The sequence below is a fragment of the Monopterus albus genome, unplaced genomic scaffold, assembly GCF_001952655.1.
Source record: "Monopterus albus unplaced genomic scaffold, M_albus_1.0 scaffold181.1, whole genome shotgun sequence".
Classification (NCBI taxonomy): Eukaryota; Metazoa; Chordata; class Actinopteri; order Synbranchiformes; family Synbranchidae; genus Monopterus; species Monopterus albus.
In genome coordinates, this window is record NW_018128061.1 from 330265 (window position 1) to 347294 (window position 17030).

At 41.2% G+C, this 17030-nt stretch overlaps 1 protein-coding gene across 2 annotated transcripts in view; it reads left to right on the forward strand.

Moving 5' to 3' along the window:
* The window catches only part of LOC109969759 (netrin receptor UNC5D-like), a 193440-nt gene that overhangs the window by 149023 nt on the left and 27387 nt on the right, over positions 1 to 17030 (forward strand). For both annotated transcript variants that reach the window (XM_020616888.1, XM_020616889.1), the window contains 4 exons: positions 3634 to 3777; positions 4004 to 4107; positions 13859 to 14033; positions 15102 to 15269. In XM_020616888.1, the coding sequence (XP_020472544.1) occupies positions 3634 to 3777; positions 4004 to 4107; positions 13859 to 14033; positions 15102 to 15269 (591 nt within the window). The remainder of the gene's footprint in view (positions 1 to 3633; positions 3778 to 4003; positions 4108 to 13858; positions 14034 to 15101; positions 15270 to 17030) is intronic.

Below are 17030 nucleotides of genomic sequence, written 5' to 3' on the forward strand. Positions count from 1 at the left end.
ACCCCACCTTCTTAAGGACCCATGGAAAATTTATGATGCACCCTGGGACATTCTGCAAACAAAATAAGTTGCAATATCTCATCTCATCGAATGTGAAAGGGGTATTAAATGCATAAATCAGAAACTGAAATGAGAGTTACATATGTAACCACGCTTCTATGAATTCTGGTGACCAACAGATGTATCTGGGCACAAAAACAGCTGAAGACAGCAGAAATAAGTTTGTGTAGAAAGGGGCATGTCATTGCTTAGTAAAATGTTTAAGCTAAAATGGGGCTTTAAGTTGCTCTTAAAATAATGTATTGGGCTGAAAAAAGAAGCATTTACCACACGGCAGGGGTCTAGTGCTTATATGGTCTCATATAAACAGTACAGACAAACAGAAAAACAGCAAACAACACAAGCGCAGCACACCCCGCTCCTCTCGTCTTCCTCTACTCAGATCTCCTGGTGTCTGCCTTCTGACGGGCTCATGTTAGATATGACCCGCTTTCTTGAAGACTAGACATGAATCTAAACTGACAGATGACAGCCTGTGACTGTGACGTGGTTTATGTCACAAAAATGTCTTGATATGGATTCAAGTTGGAAGTGGGTCGAGCACATATCACAATTATTGTTCAGTTGTGTAATAGTGCCATTTATACACCTCACGCACACGGTACAAGTATGACTACACGTCAAATAATATTTTATCAGGTACCTAAATCAAAGAAGCAAGAAAGTTGTGTAACTGGGATTGGTCTGCACCAAAACGTCAGTAAATAGAATGGAAGATTTTAACTGTGGGAAAAGTAGGAATGCACTATACATTCGCAAAAATGTAAATGTTTGTTTAAAATCTGGAGGTTATTTAATTGGTTTGGTTTGTAATGTCTGTGAAAAACAAAGAAGAGGGGGGTTAACAAAACCTAAAAAGCTGTTTTGGACAGTACTTTTGAGACGGACCCTAACTTCAGCTGTACACTGAGCCCAAAAGGCCGACTTTTACTGATACACTGACACTGTGTATTTCTCATGATTCCTTCACTAGAGTGTGTTTTTATTTTCCTGTAGTTAAATCTGCCCACTCTCACTTAATCAGGCATTAAGTCTTTAATTTGAAGTGGTGGAAAGGAAGAGATGGAGTGGGTGGGTGCATGTTATAAACAATATCAGCCCGTCATTGCAGGGGATTACACTGTCTTCAGAACACATTTTACATTACTTCATTAGGGCTCCTTTGATAACCTTTCATTTCACATTATTAGTTTTCATTTAATCCCGGTCCATGTTTAAGCTGCTGTCTGCAATGTGCGTCATAATGGCAAAAGCCTGTGGAGAGATGACTCCTCTACACGTGTAGTGCTGTGTAATTAAGCAATAAGCCATGAGGGGCCAGCTTTACAGTGATTTTTGAACAGCTGCTGTAAGATGTGTCGTTAGGCGTGACTTGTTAGCTGTTCAGAAAATCTATGTAAAGAGCAACCTCTATAGATTTAATGCCTTTGTGAAATTGTATATAATTTTTTTTAAAGGCTCTGTAATAATAGTAGCATATGTAGCTGTAATTCTTATTCCTTACTTTAAAGGGTTTGCTAAAGTGACGATTTTCAGACGTTCAGACCAAGAAATCAGTCTGTTTGTGATGCTGCTCAGTGAATTACTTCTCTGCTGTATATAGTAGTTGTCACTGTTGATCCCAGGGTCTGCCATTCGACCAGCCTACCTACTGTATGCATCAGGGACGCACAGGAAATGATGCAGCATGCTATCCACATCACTGTGTCATCTCACTGTTTACCCTTCGCTGCCACAGCCACAGCCATATCAAAGCTGTGCTGTTTGCTAATGCAAACATAACATTTCCACCTGCTGCTGCTTTATGTTAAAAGCTTTCAACTGGCAAAGTATGAGGGGGCTTTTATTGTGAAGCAGTCACAGAAAGCACAATGTATTTGACACGAGGTCTGCGCTGACAAAGATCCTTCATGAAAAATGCATCAACAAGATATGGTTATTTTTGGCATGTTTTGACAGCAGATCAGCTTTAAATAAAGCTGGCAGTAATGGAACAACAAGGAGCAGCCAGTTAAATAAAGAGTTCCAAGCAAGTGACTGGTGGAAAAAGGCCAATTATTGACTGAGTGCTTTATTAAAATAATGTAAATTTGTTTGACTGCAGTGTAAACTGATAGACTAGCTGCTCCTCTGCTGACCAAGTAACACCACTGGGAGTGTTGCTGTTTTAAACCAGTTGACAGCACCAGTAACTACACTTGTTGCTAAACTAACCAGGATGTAATACTGTAAAAACTTTACCTGATGGTTTTCTGTGTTTCAGTGTATTTAACTTTAGTGATGTACAGTCACAATTACACCATGTATTTGCACCAACTTTGATGGAAACTTTGAGGAAAAAAGCAAAAAGGAGGAAAGGTTGCACTTTAATCAGCAATGAATGGAGTGAAGCCCATTAGCCGGTTCAGGCAGACAGCTCAGATCGTGCTGCCGCTGACGCTCTGGATGCCTCTTTGATCTGTCCTGCTTATGCTGCTGCCGTTACTGTAGCTCACTGCAAACACAGCTGCATCGCCGGTGCTCATGTATGTAATTTAATCAGCACCACCTCCACCACAACATCTGTCCTTAGGCTCTGATTCTAGTTTTCTTTGCATGTTTGCTATTGTCACTTCCCATTCCACCTTTATAAGGCTTAGCTGTGGCAGGTGACAAGGTCAGAGATGAGACACTAAACATTAGCTGCTCATAGCTTTGTATTCTCTGTATTTGTCAATGTATTTGGTCAAGCTGACTGGCTGAAATTCGGGTTTCTGCTGAGCCGAACACACATCACACACCTTGGCCGAAGGCTGCAATTTCCTGGATACTCAATAAAGCTGCCCTATTACACATTAATGGTCCGAGCCTGTCATCGTTTGTGCATAGTCCGGCATAATTGAGATACCTTTAAAATTCCCATCAGTTGTCTCAGAAAATGCTTATCTCACCGTGAGCTCATTATAGGCTGTATCACAGACAATCTGCAGATATTAACGAATGACCTGTGTGACATTACTTCAAAGTTTTGCTGCAGAAGTAGATGATTTGAATGTCATGAAAAGTGCTGGTGTTCAGATGCACCAATTAATTGCACTGTTTTGTTTCCCTTTTCTACCTTGATTTCAAAGGAGAAAAAAATGAATGCTTACGGAGAAGTGGTTTGTGTGTTCCTCCTCCCTGTTAATGCCTCATTTAGTGTCACTTCACTGTACCCGTGTGGTGGTTTACTGATTCTGACTAGCAAATTTCCAACTGTTTGTCAAACTGAACTCCAAACAAGGATTTGTCAATGTTCTATGATGATGTAGATATCAATATTCAGAATGAAGTGGTCAGCTCTGAGTCACATGACCCGCTCACAGAGGTCCACAGTTAAAGCTGTCCAAACAAAGCCCCTGATATTTATACGATGTGACGAGCAGCATCTCCTCCACCTCCTCCGGGCAAATGATTTATCTGTTTACTGCTGATAATCTTATCAGATTTCGATTTCACTCATCACCCTGTCTGTACAAATCTTCATCTCTTTGATTGATCGTCCTTGCGATGTAATGAAAGCTAACCTAAGCAATTGAACCGTCTTGTCTGCAGGGCTGAAGATCCGCGAGGTGATGATCAACGTGTCACGACAGCAAGTGGAGGACTTTCATGGCCCAGAGGATTACTGGTGTCTGTGTGTCGCCTGGAGTCACCTGGGAACCTCCAAGAGCCGCAAGGCAACTGTCCGGATCGCCTGTAAGCAGCTCCATGTCGCAGTAATACCAGGCTGACCTTATTCCCTCGGAAAAGGCTGTTCTTCTTCAAACTGGTGGCATGATTTTGTAGAAGGCATCATTCTTTATGTACTGTACATCTGACGTTTACACAACAAATCTGACTTTCAAGGTGCATGTTTCTGTGCTCCCTCCTGCTGTTTGCTTCCAGATGTTCTTTAATACAAGCTTTTTATTCTCTTCTCTAGACCTCAGGAAGAACTTTGAGCAGGACCCCCAAGGCACCGAGGTGCCTCTGAATGGCATGATTGTGTTGCACTGTCGTCCCCCAGAGGGAGTGCCACTGGCTGAGGTGAGGGCTGCTTGCATTTCAAACAGGTAATATTTTCTCCTGTGTTGCCTGGAGAGAAGCTGTCGTGTCCCTGGTTTACTGACAGAGTAACTGGGTTTTCATGATGCGATGTTTTGCTGCTCCCCAGCCACCGCACATCAAAGTGGACTTTTTTTCTTCAGTTTAGTAAAAGCAAGAGCTGCGGCTGATGAGCTGAAGATGCCATTCATTTAGTTTCCCGAGCATATTCTGTTCAAGGTGGAGGGCTCATTCAAGGGCTGTTATGTTTGTGTGCGTTCTGTGTTTGCCACGTTCTTGGGTAAAAGGATGTACTAGATGGCTATGCCTTAGTTAGATGTCAAGGATTCTTTTAATTTTCACTCTTAATCCCTCCCTCTCCTCTGAGTGTGTGTGTTTGTCTGAAATAGAGTGCCTGTCAATGCCATTTTAAATGTTATTAGGATTTTTTTTAGAATATAAAATGAGGCTTTCATGAACAGTCCTGTTGAGTGGCGTGTGTTGTGCTGCACTCTGGTGCCGTGCACCTTCACGTGGAAGCTCAGCAGGTAGATTCGGTGTGTCAGTATCAAAGCCTTTGTGCCCGAACATCCAGTATTTCACTTACAGCTATTTACACACACTGACCAATAAGTTATTGTTTCATGTTGTTAATGGTGAAAACTTTGTTTGCACTAGAAATGATTGTTATATATTGCTTTAAAAAAGATCAGTCGAGAAACGTGTATTGCTTTTTCATGTGTGAGTCAAACTTTGTAATCAGTTCAGGCCAGTCAGTAGATTTGGGACAGGGACTCATTTTGGATCTGATAGAACCTTCCTACACAAAACACCAGTGCATTCTTAATATTAAACAATCAAACCGAAGTAATAACTACAGCCTGAGAATCCCTACAAATTGGAATCATTGTCACAGTGTTGACAAAAACTCAACATCAGACTCTATACTAATTGATTTACTTTATTGCGAGGAGTGTGTTGGATTGCATTACTACTACGGGTATTACAAGTTTCATAATCTGCCGTCTGAAGCCTACAAAAACACACACACCACCTCAATAAACACTTTAGATTAGAAGGGCAGTGTTTTTCAGTAAGAGCTCAAGTCAACCGAGAGTGTTCAGGGCCAGACTGTGGAGTTCTCTTTACCTGCTGGGTTTATTACTACACCTCAGTTCACTGAGCCAAAAACCCCAGATACAAGCAGGCCAGACGTTAGCGGTACAAACCTGGCAGAGCGTCACTGTGGCCAAAACCAAATGTCTGATAACACACTATTTCTTTTGGTCCCCATAAACTACATTATTTAATAAACCCCAGTCCAAAACTGTAAAATAAGCACTGATGCACGAATATTGTTGAAACGTTTCAGTCGGCTTCAGCTGTATTGTCCTTTCTGTGCTGTTGTATTAACAGACTGTTGATCAAAAAGAAGTGGGGCTTTCAGACTCCTTAAACATGACCATGGACTCCTTCCTTAACATAATGCACATAATACTGCATTTGTAATTTATGTGTGTGCGTGGTGTGTGATGAATGATTCAGCTCCTACAAATGGAGCATCGGTGTACCACCAGTCTCCCCCATGCATTGTGGTCATCAAATAGGCAGCTCCTCATGCATTCATTAATGTGACTCCAGCAAACAAAGAGAATGGTAATAGTAAATACTGCAGGGACAAATCCAGCTCCCTCTAGAATGACTTGCGTCGAGGGGGAAAATGCTCACATCCAGCAATGTGGCTGTACTTTTCTCTTTTCATGACGTTAGATGTTCCTGAGAAGTTAAATCCTTTTTTGTAACCAGCGCTGTGAAATTTGGCTCAGGGAGAAGCCGCAGCTCAGCTACACTTTGAGTTTTAAGGAATTGAGGTCACGATGCAGTGTGATCCGTTGAACTTGTATCCCGAGGCGTCTTTGTTTTGGTCGTGACCTTTATTTGAATCTTTCACACATCTGCAACTTGCGACAGATCCCAAAATGAATGCTTGTAATGCTGAAGAAACAGTTAAGTTTTGGGGCTGCTGCCGATAAATGCTCACTTTACAAAATGCAAAACAAAATGAGTTCCAACTTAGCCTGCTGTTTTAAGGCATAAACACTGTAGAGCTGACTTTACAGCTTGAAGTCCCCTGTTGTCGCTTCTCTGCTCATGTTCTCACTGGCACCACCAATAACAGGAAGAGAGGGAAGGAACTTATCTGCATCTCACTGTAACTAAGCCACCTGGGAGTTTACTGGGCTGCTGTGTAGGATGTTAATGAAAATCAGAGAATGCCATATTATCTGTCCCAGCAGTGTCCGAGGCAATAATCTGTGCATACTATAAGTCAGGCCACAGAGAACGTATCATAGGAAAACAGCTTAAGCCTGCTTTAGTTTATTGGTGACAACAGTTGAGCTGCCAGATTCTTTTAGTTGGCTGTTTTTTTTTTAATAAACAAAGAGCAGTTTAAAATAGGCATTGTAGTGTTGGTGGCTTTACATTAGGGGCTCTGACTAGCAGAGGGAAAACATATAGTCTCTTTGATCACTTAAATATTTTGTATTAAAACACTTTACGTCTAAAATGATAGGTGTGCTGATTACAGACCACTGGGGGAGAGAGATTATGGCCGTAATAAAGACTTCATAATGAATCATGATTCATACTGTGGCTCCAAGGAAACAACTAGAGAACCATCAGAAATTAAAAGAGAGAAAACTCCAGAGGATCTGAAGAAGTGAAAAGAACACAGAAACAGTGTGAGCAGGAGTCCGGCCATGCAAGGCTTAAAGACAAGCAATAAAATGTTACAAATCGATGCTAAAACTGGCCAGTAACCAGTGAAAGGGGAGCAAGCACTGGTGTGCTGTGGTCCCTTCTCTTAAGACTTGTTTGGTATATGTTGTAGTCTTTGAATAGTTTAGCTGCTGAGATTAGAACAACTTTGTTTACTGTCCAGAGGAGATAAAAGCATGAATGACCCTCTCTACTTTAGAGGAACTGGCTAATTTTCTGCAGTCATCTGAGCATCGGCAGAGCTCAAAGTGAGAAACAGTAACATCATTTTTAGACAAGGCATCCAGATTATATGCGAGGTGATAATGACACTGTCCTCCCATGAAAATGTGGAATTGTTGATGATCTGTTGTTGAATTATTTTCTGACATACAGTTTTTAAATTCAGCCAGAAAAGACATGTATTATGCAGGACACATCTCTGGTACCAGTCTTTACTGGGATCTACAGCTGCAGTTCATATGGACAATATATTATGTCTTGATATCATGCCCCGGGGGTGGGATGTAAAACACAGAAACAAAAGGAGACTCAGGATAAACCCCTGAGAGACTCCACAGAAGAGGAGGAGGCCTCTCTCGGATAAGAGATGAACCAATCCAGAGCCACATCACACGGTAGTGTTTTTCAAACTAATTAACACAGTGTTGCCCACTATGTCAAAGATGTGTTTACAATAGAGAACGAGTCTCCATGAGCAGCAAGTCTCTGATGACCTTTTACAAAATAAAACTGTTTGTAAGAGATGAATTCATTACAATAAAGCAGGAGCATCAAGTATCAGCTGGTGCATTATAAAATAGCACTCACTTAGATTTATGAAGTTATTGATTTAGCAGGTTTTTGAAGCAACCCAGGCAGTGATTACTTTATCTGGCTATAGGAAGCACTTGTGTTAAAGTAAAAGAGAAAGCTGTCTACATAAATTGCACCATTTACTTAAGTGACATCCAAGAAAAACCTTGACACGTGTTTTCTGGGGGGGAAACGACAGTTTTACATTAATCAACAGGTTTCACATTCAAAGTGATTAAAATGTAATTGTTCAGTGTCAAAGCACAACATTTCCAGAGAGACATTGTGGAGATAAACCAAGGGCACAACAAGGGTTTGGCAGCCCCACCTCTAGAATATGCTGCTGTCAGATTTGTACCGTTCATTTGTTTAATGTGATTTCATGAAAGTCACTGTTCCACTGAGAAAAGGCCGTGCATGACTGAGGGAGGCGGAGGGAGTACAGGCACGAGAGGAGCGAAAGGAGAGCGCTTGAAACTCAACCTTAATTGAATCTGATGGAACACAACCTGCTGCAATGCTTTATAATCGTCTTCATGTCACATTCACTTTTCAGTGAAATGATTGTGTTTAGGCCTGGTGCAGGGAGGAACTTAAATGACTTGCATATTTTTTTGTCTTTATTCGATACCTTTCGGCACACGGTGCTCCAGGCTCTCTTCAAACACATTGAAGCTGGATGGTTCGTGGACCCCCAGCTGACCATCTGATGCAGATTTTAGTTTTTAGTACATCATGACTACATTTTATTTGCTGTCTTTGCTTTGGCTGAAAGCAAACTGTTACTAAACAAGGCAAAAGTTCCAAAGAAGGACAGAGTGTGGATCATTCTAACTTAGCTTTCATTTAGTGGTCAACATGGTGACCTTGACGGCATCCCACCCCAGCAGACCGCCCACAGGGCCTGATCGGTTGGGTTAGGTGTGGTGTAGTTCAACACTAGATGCTGCTATCTAAGTGGAACAAATTTGCCAATTAAGCAAATCCGTTTCCTGTCCTCCCCAGGCGCCGGCTTATCGGGTTCATTTGAGTCTGTCCTGTCGCTGCCTTCTCATCACCATGCACATCTCTCTATCACTTCCCCCTGAGGGGGAGACTCAGGGACCAACACAGAATTCAAATCGCACGCTTCCTCCAGCAAACACTGGAGAAGAGTGAAGGAGGGGGCAGAGTGAGGGAGATTAATCAAAGCAACAACATGAGACAGAAAAACCAGCCACAGTTCAAGACAATTATTTAAATTTACTGGAGTGTAAGAATTCATTGAGATAAGGGCCACAAATTCAAAGAATTCAAATATATTCTACTGCTATCATCACTGAGAGATTAGGGCCAATTCTTTAGTCAGTCACATTTAAAAAGACAACAGAGGCTGTTTAACAGCTTAATGAAGTTACAGTACTCTACTGTGTACTTTTGCTGAGCTCTTTTTCTTCAGATCATGGACCAGAATCATGTGTCATCATAATGTCCTAATGAGGGGTCTAGCATGAATTCTATTCTTTTATTTTTCCCCCCACAAAGTTAAGTGTGTGTGAAAGGCAATATCATTAAGGCAGAATGCATTATTACCGAGTAGCTGCAGAAATCATTCATTCTTGTCTATGAACCCGCACCAACACAGAGGGAACTTTTGCAGGAGTAAGCACATGGGCTGAGGTTGTTTTTTTTTTTTAATCACACACACTTAAAGATGCCTGGAACAAGCTAATGAAACTAATAAATCACCATATATAGCCACAGAACTGGGCTCTGAGCACAGACTTTCTTAGACATGTACTGTACAGTAGCATCCTAAGCAGTTCCACAACAGTGCACAGAGGGTGAGTGAATGATCGCCGGTGAAGCTCAAATCAGTACCGCAGTAATCGATACCGCACCTGGTATCAATACCAACTGAAAAGAATTGAGTAGAAACGTGTCGTTTTTGTACGTGTGCTAGCTTCAGACTTCAAATGCTCTTAGGTAGTTAATGTTTATGGCACAGAACAGACGCTGGTGAGATGAAAGCCTCAGGGTCCAGTTGTCCTCCATCAGTCTTTGTTTTAATTCATTTGTATCATGTGGGTCGAGAAATCTTTCTCATTAAATGGACAAGTGTGAAAGTTCTTTTTTGAATTATTTCTTATTCAGTTTGTTTTCTGTGAAAGTTTCTATAAGTAATTTTTCATTTATAAAGTTGATTTAGTGGTAGTTTTAATTAGAGATATAGATGAGTTATAATTATTTAATAATGAATTGTAGTACCTTCATAACCGCTGGCTACCCCTAATGATGTCTGAGCACCAATAAGCCAGTATTGCCACCATAGTTGTGCCCCCTCATGAAACTCCAGTTACCGTCTTATGATCCGCTGTGACTGGTCAGGTCTGCCGTCTCCTGGGTCGCACCGCTCGGTGGCCAGTAGCTCTTCTCTCCTTTAATCCCCACTCTCTTGTAGTTCGCACACCAATAAAAAGTTATTATGAAATATATAAAGTTTGATTACTCACCCTCATTGTAAAAAGATACAAGTGGTGTCATTTCAGTGACCCTGGTTTCAGCCATTAAATCTTATGACATTTCACAGATATGGCTGAGAGATTTTGCCTTTACTGTAACGTGTCAGTTATTACCTGCAGAGGGTGGGTGGCCGTACACCTACAATACAATATCTAGCGTAATATAATCAATAAACCTCAATTCCTCTGCAATAAAACTGCAATAATAATCCTTTAAATGTTCAGTTTTCTTTGGACCTTGTCAGCTAGCTGTTGATTCAACTCAAGAGTGACACGGTAATACGCTACAGTGACTGTGTGTCTAATGTATTGACAGTTCTTCCTGTTATCTAGCATTCAGACAGCAGAACTATGTGATGTTTGAATGTATTAAAACAGTTTGGTGATGCAGGTAGTTGTCCTCAGTGTTTCCTAAGGTGACATATTACTGTTGGAATATATTTAATTATATGACAAAATTGTTAAACCTTTGTACCTGTCATGTTGAATTTTGGCACTACTTTATAAGTTGTATCCCATCTAAAGCAAAGGATTGTGGGTAGAGGTAGCAGTTTGTGTTTGATATATAATCTCTGGCCGTACAATGCTGAACTAATGTAAGTTGTTCTTATCTAATAGTTGGTGACCAATAGCTTCATCCCCATTTATTTAAAGTCACCTTTTTCACATCACAACACAGACAGTAAAGTTAAAATAGTTTTATTTAAAAGCAAAGCAACATAAGAATGGAATCCTCCTCTAAATGTAATTTGTTGCTTGTGTAGCACCAGATAACCCGTCGGCCAGCTCAAAACGTTGGCTGTCAGTCGGTTCATTATCAGCACCGCTTCTAAAGGCTGCGTCTGCTGGAGATGCCTTTGAGGTGGAATCTTTTATGAATAATTCAGACAATACTCACACTACAGTATATATAGACTTTGACCCTGGTAAAAACAACACAGCTCACCGCTGTCATCCTTCTGTGGAAAAGACAGCAGTATCTACAGAGAAGGTGATAAAGCACAAACCTCCCCCTTGTCAAGGGTAATTCCCTGCCTCTCAGACGCTAGGGCCACAGTTGGTTAGAGAAGGTAAACTTGGCTCAATCAGAGGAGGAACAACTGTGTACAAGACTTTATTCTGTAAGATTGTAAGAACCCTCTAGATAGCTAGATAAAGAATGAGAGGTAGAGGGAAAGATGGTCCAGGCTTGGAGGAGAAGATTATAATGTGATTGCATAAATAATTCTTTATAATGCATAATAGCAAAATAAGCAGTATGATGAAACCATAACGTTAGGGTGAATATCGTCTGGTTAGAGAAGATATTTGTCCACTGTGGAGGCTTGAAACCAACTGCCTCCATAATTGAGTAGATTGATGTTAGAAGCTGTGAAGAATTTAATACAACATGGACGGTTGAATAGACACTGAAGGTGTGAAACAGTGAAGGCAAAAATATAAAGAAAAGGGTTGAGAATGACTGATGCAGCCCACCAGCGTTGTTGCTCGGTTTGTCTTGGAAGCTGTGGTGCCGAATTAAAGGCACGTGATGAAAGACTTCTTGGACCATCAAACGGAGAAAGAAAAAAACACACTTGTGACAACATGACTTCTGATTTATTGATTTCCCAGCACAGTTTTTTCATCCAGGGTGCTTTGAAAGAGCAAAGCAATCTCTGAGTTTGTTGGCTGTTGTTATATTCCCTTGGCAAATGAACACTCCCCACAAACACAAGCACACACACTAGGGTACAACCCTCATGCACAAACACTTGGAGCTCCCGTTGGGGCGGAGTTTTTAATCCTCAAACACACTGCCATAAATCAAACCCCACTCCCTCCTGCCCCAGCTCGTCTGTCTCAATGAAAAGCTCAAGCCAGTGGCACATTAATAGCAATTTACAGGGCCAGTCATGCGGGGAGAGGAGCATCACCACAGCACCCTTTATTTTGTAATTCCTTATTACTTCCACTCACTACATGGCAACTGAATTGGTAAGAGCAGAGGATGTGGCCTACCTACTGCATCACTCCCTCCGAGTGGACGTCACTCATGTTGTACTTTTCCCATAAAGCCCTAATCTTGTGGTCAGAACGTGTCCCCTCACTTAGTGTTAAAGTAAACAAAAGAGGACTGTGACCCTCACCTGAATAAATGTAGTAATGCTGTCGGGGGCTTTTATTATGTTCACCTCATTTATATCAACGATAGGGTGGAAACGGGGGGAACGTAACACAGTTCAGCAGCAGCACAGACTACATCCTCCAACATAATCATACAGCTGCATCAATGGCTTTGTGACAGAGTTCCAACAAGAACTGAATGTTTCAACCTTTATGAAGTTTGGATTCATTGTCATATTAGGCTGCATTCATTTTAGACTGGTATAACTCCTAGAAACCATTAATCCATTAACCCCAATGAAGAGTGAATCGAAAACGACTTAGCATGGATGCACCGAAGTTGGACCAGTTGGCTGAGTGACGACTAAATGTTTGAAAAAAGCTGAACATAATGAATAAATGGCTGAGTTACAGGAATTTAATAGCTAAAACATAACAAACAGTTGAAATATTAGCTAAAAGCAGTGAATAATGATTGTAGTTTGCTGCTGGGACACACTAACGTAGACAACCTCACAGTATCATAACACAAAACCAAACAGAAATGCAGCTGCATGTTTTCAACTAACACACAATTAGCATATACCATTATGAGTATTAGAGACTTGTGCCTGGAAAGTGGTGAAACTAATATTAAGTACTACACTTAGGGGGATATTTACTAAACCTGGTGCAAATCACCACCAGGTGCTCAAAATGTTGTGGCACCGCTGTTTTTTTTTTTTGTTTTTGTTTTTTATTTTTCCTCATACAAACCAACACTGATGATATAAATGAACACAGCCACAGCTCAGCTGTTCATTTGAATTCACCTCTGCCTTTGATTTACTGCCTGAAGGCTGTTGCTCATGTGTGGACCGTGTAGAAGAATGTCTAAGTTTACAGCCACTGAGCTTTAATACGGTTGAAGAAATCAAACATGCTTCAGAACTGCAGTCACATGGTCTCCTGCCAGTCAGATCACCTTTTATTTCATTCTGTAAATGACGCATGGTTTGAACTGAAAGCCTGTACACGTCCCTCAGGATCTCTCCTGGTGTGTTTTCAGCCCAGATGAGGTCTCAGATGACTAACAGCTGCCACGCTAAGAGCAGTGCCACAGATTTTACACCTGCTTTCTCGTGACGTTAGATTTCAGCCGCAGTTCCTTTTGGCCCAGCTGTGCTAAATCAGGTGTTATGGGTATTAGTATAAACTTCCATCATCTCCTCCCTGATTTTAGGCGCCTGAATAGGAATACCTGTAAATGCAAATTGCATGAGACTAAAGGTGCAAATTCCAGTGGTGCCACATGTTTCCCTGTGTACTGTGACTCCTTAGTAAATATGAACACATGCACTTTCACAATTTGGTGCCAGAGTAGATAGTTTGGAGTGAGGTGGTCTAACTGCACTCTCACTACTGCAGATATCAGTCAATCATCATAACCTCAAACTATAATAAAACTAAACATGTTATATGTCAGAACCCAGAGAAGTTGGGTTGTTATTTTAGAAGTGATGTTGTTTCTTCATCTGTCATCTCTTGAAATGTGTTTTTGTCTACATGCAAACCTCATGTGCTGTTTTTAGGTGGAGTGGCTGAAAAACGAGGAGCCTCTGAGCACGGACAATGTCATCAATACAAAAGGCGACCATAATCTCATCATCTCAGAAGCCCGCCTCTCTGATTCAGGAAACTACACCTGTGTTGCCAGCAACATTGTGGCCAAAAGGCGCAGCGCCACAGCCACTGTTGTAGTCTATGGTAAGGTATCAAATTCCAGACATACACTTTCCAACTTTTCGAACAAAAATGTGCCTAAGCTTATATTCTGTCTCAGGCTAAAGTGCATGACAGTAAAATGTGTTATGGTTACAGAACAGATGATCAGAACAATGGTCCCACCACTTTCCTGCCTGCATCAGAGTATCGGTTTTCACTGCAGAAGCAGGCTGTCACACAGTCACAGTCGAGCTAATTCCCCAAAGTCATTAATACAAAAAGCACTGCTCAACCACAACGTGTGGCCTTTTTTCACACACCAGTCTAATGAGCAGGTAATGGGCAAGTGATCATCGTGTGTAAAAGCAAGAAGACACGGGCACAGTATTTACAAGAACTCAATTATTAATGATGGAAAGGAAGTGATGAGGGCTGTCATGAGTCCCTGGCCTTTATCTGCCGGCACTAAACACCCTGTGTAAAACGCTTTGTATAGCTGCAGGCCAGCAGACGCTGTTTTGTGAATTTTTATAGCCCAGTGAAGAGCTCTGCTGAGACAAAGGTGAATAAGTGCAGTTTTTCTGTCATACTACTCCTCGTGTTAATTGGAGTGTCTCTGTGCCAGTTTTACTGACCTCTCATCCTGTTAGTTTTCCTTTTTCTCTCAGGACATTTAGCTGCTGTAGAAATATATCTGATTCTTCCTAAATTCCCATTGCTGAGGCTGATCGATCATTAATTTTAATAATGCTAGTGATGTCTGACAGGCTTACTGCTCCCAGTAGCCTCAGATGTGCACAGTAGTGGAACACTGGTATTTTTCCTTTCATGTGACAGCAAATGAGCTGATGAGTTGATCATCCAGCTTTATTTCAGGCAACAAATCAGATGAAAAAGTGCACGAAGACAGAAGGAGATGCACTACTGATTATCTTGTTAAAGACACCTGTGTGTGTGTGTGTGTGTGTGTGTGTGTGCTCATTGTCACCTCTGAGTGAACCCCTGTGATGCAGTGACAGAAAATATATTAACCACAGAGTATAGACCAGTGTGCGTTTCTGCAGAACAGTGTGTGTTCATCCCTTTCCCTTCTTCGACTGACACACACAGTGAATGGAGGCTGGTCATCGTGGACAGACTGGTCCCCCTGTAACGTGCGCTGCGGTCGCGGTGTGCAGAAACGTTCTCGCTCTTGCACGAATCCAGCTCCTCTCAACGGGGGAGCCTTCTGTGAGGGCATGTCGGTACAGAAAAGCACGTGCAACACACTGTGTCCAGGTAAGCACAAAGCCAATGTCTGTTTACATGCTGAAAGGCCTGTCGTGGTATTTCGGAGTCCTTTCTACCTCACAGGTTGAAGACAATAGCATTGTTTATTTCATGAAAATCAGACGACAGTTGAAAGGTTTACACTTGTTTGTAAATTAACAACAGTTGTGCGTTGACGGAAACTAGATCGGGGCACTTGAAAGCATCGCAGGTGTGAGCTATAGTGTAATGAGAGTTAAATGAGGAGTTTGAACCCACTCTTCAGTCTGTCAGTTACACTGCACTGCATCAGAGACATCTGCAATGACTTGTACACATCACCATTTCACTCCCTCTGCACTAAATTCATCTTAAGTCTTTTCATTTAAAAGTGATATTACACAGATTTTACACATTTTCAAACATATACTGCATAATTGTCTGTCTTCATTGTAAATATGATATATAATATATATTTTCTTTCTTTGCTACTTTTTATATTCTACTTTTTTTGTTGTTTAATAAGGATTTATTTATCCATTTTCTGTTTGTGCTGTGTGTAGGACCTTACAACAGCATCTACAATGACTATAAAGATGAACCTTGATTTTTGAAAGCAAAGGGGAAAACCAATTATGTTTGGTTTCCTAGTTGGACTGGAAATATTTCTGGGCTGGAATCTTGTCATCACCGTTACTGGCTGAGAAACTGTCCCATGCAGAACCACTAATGATTGTTTTTGCACTATGGCATTTGTAGGTGCTGTTTGCTTTTGGTCTTCATACTAAACCAGACTAACCTTCTGGCTCCATCATCATATTCATGGACAAATAGAGTTGTTTCAGTATTTATATATTTGTATATATCAGCAATAATGTCCTGTCATTTAAGTCTCAGCTAGAAAGCAAATAGGTATATCAAAACATTCCTGTAAAAAAAAACAAAACAAGCTGCAGGCAGCATCCTCTAAGAATTCTGAATGTCAGCATATCCTGGTATAAATGCAGTTCTCTCTATTCACAAGTGAAATTATCACACAATAAAAATGTAAATGTAACGAAGAGTAAAGGCAGCAAAATGGTCTCTTTGAACCAAGAGAGAGAATCAACAGAAAGCAGTGACTGGCTGGAAGACAGCAAAGAGCTCGGGCTGCGCTTTGTACTTTGGATTATCTCGACTCAACCGGTCACAATTCACCGTGAGTGTGTCACACTTTACTGCTGACAGTGACAGTGATTTGTATCTGAAATATAACGAAGAGGAAATTAAGAGAAATAAATGCAGAGGCTGGTGAAAAGAGGGAGAAGAGATCCTGAGAGAGAAACAAACAGCAGAAGCTTAGGTTGTGAGCGCTATCAAAGCTGTGTAATCTGCTCTGCCCAAGTGTGGTTTTATTTTTTAGACAAACCCAAATTTATGATTTCAACCAGCAGAAAAGAAATGCTCATCAAGTTTAAGAAGAAAACTTATCAGGACAAGGCAGCGCCCTCCTCCAAACATTATCTCCTCTTTGCCAACTGCGTCCTTCTGAAGGATTCTTTCTCTGCATCAGAACAAAAACAGGATGCATTCGTGTTTAGATTAGCAGGAACAGAGGAACCTTTTGAGCATGTGGAGGTGAAAAGGGGACTTGATGGAGTATGGCATAAGCAGAATGTCTTTGTGCTCTAAGCAAGCAAAACAGTACACTGAGCTGAGGAAGAGAATGTGTTGTAAAGTACGCAGACCTTGAACGTGTTTTCTCTTAAAAAATATTTAACTGAGGTTTGATGTTTGAATCTTGTATAAGTG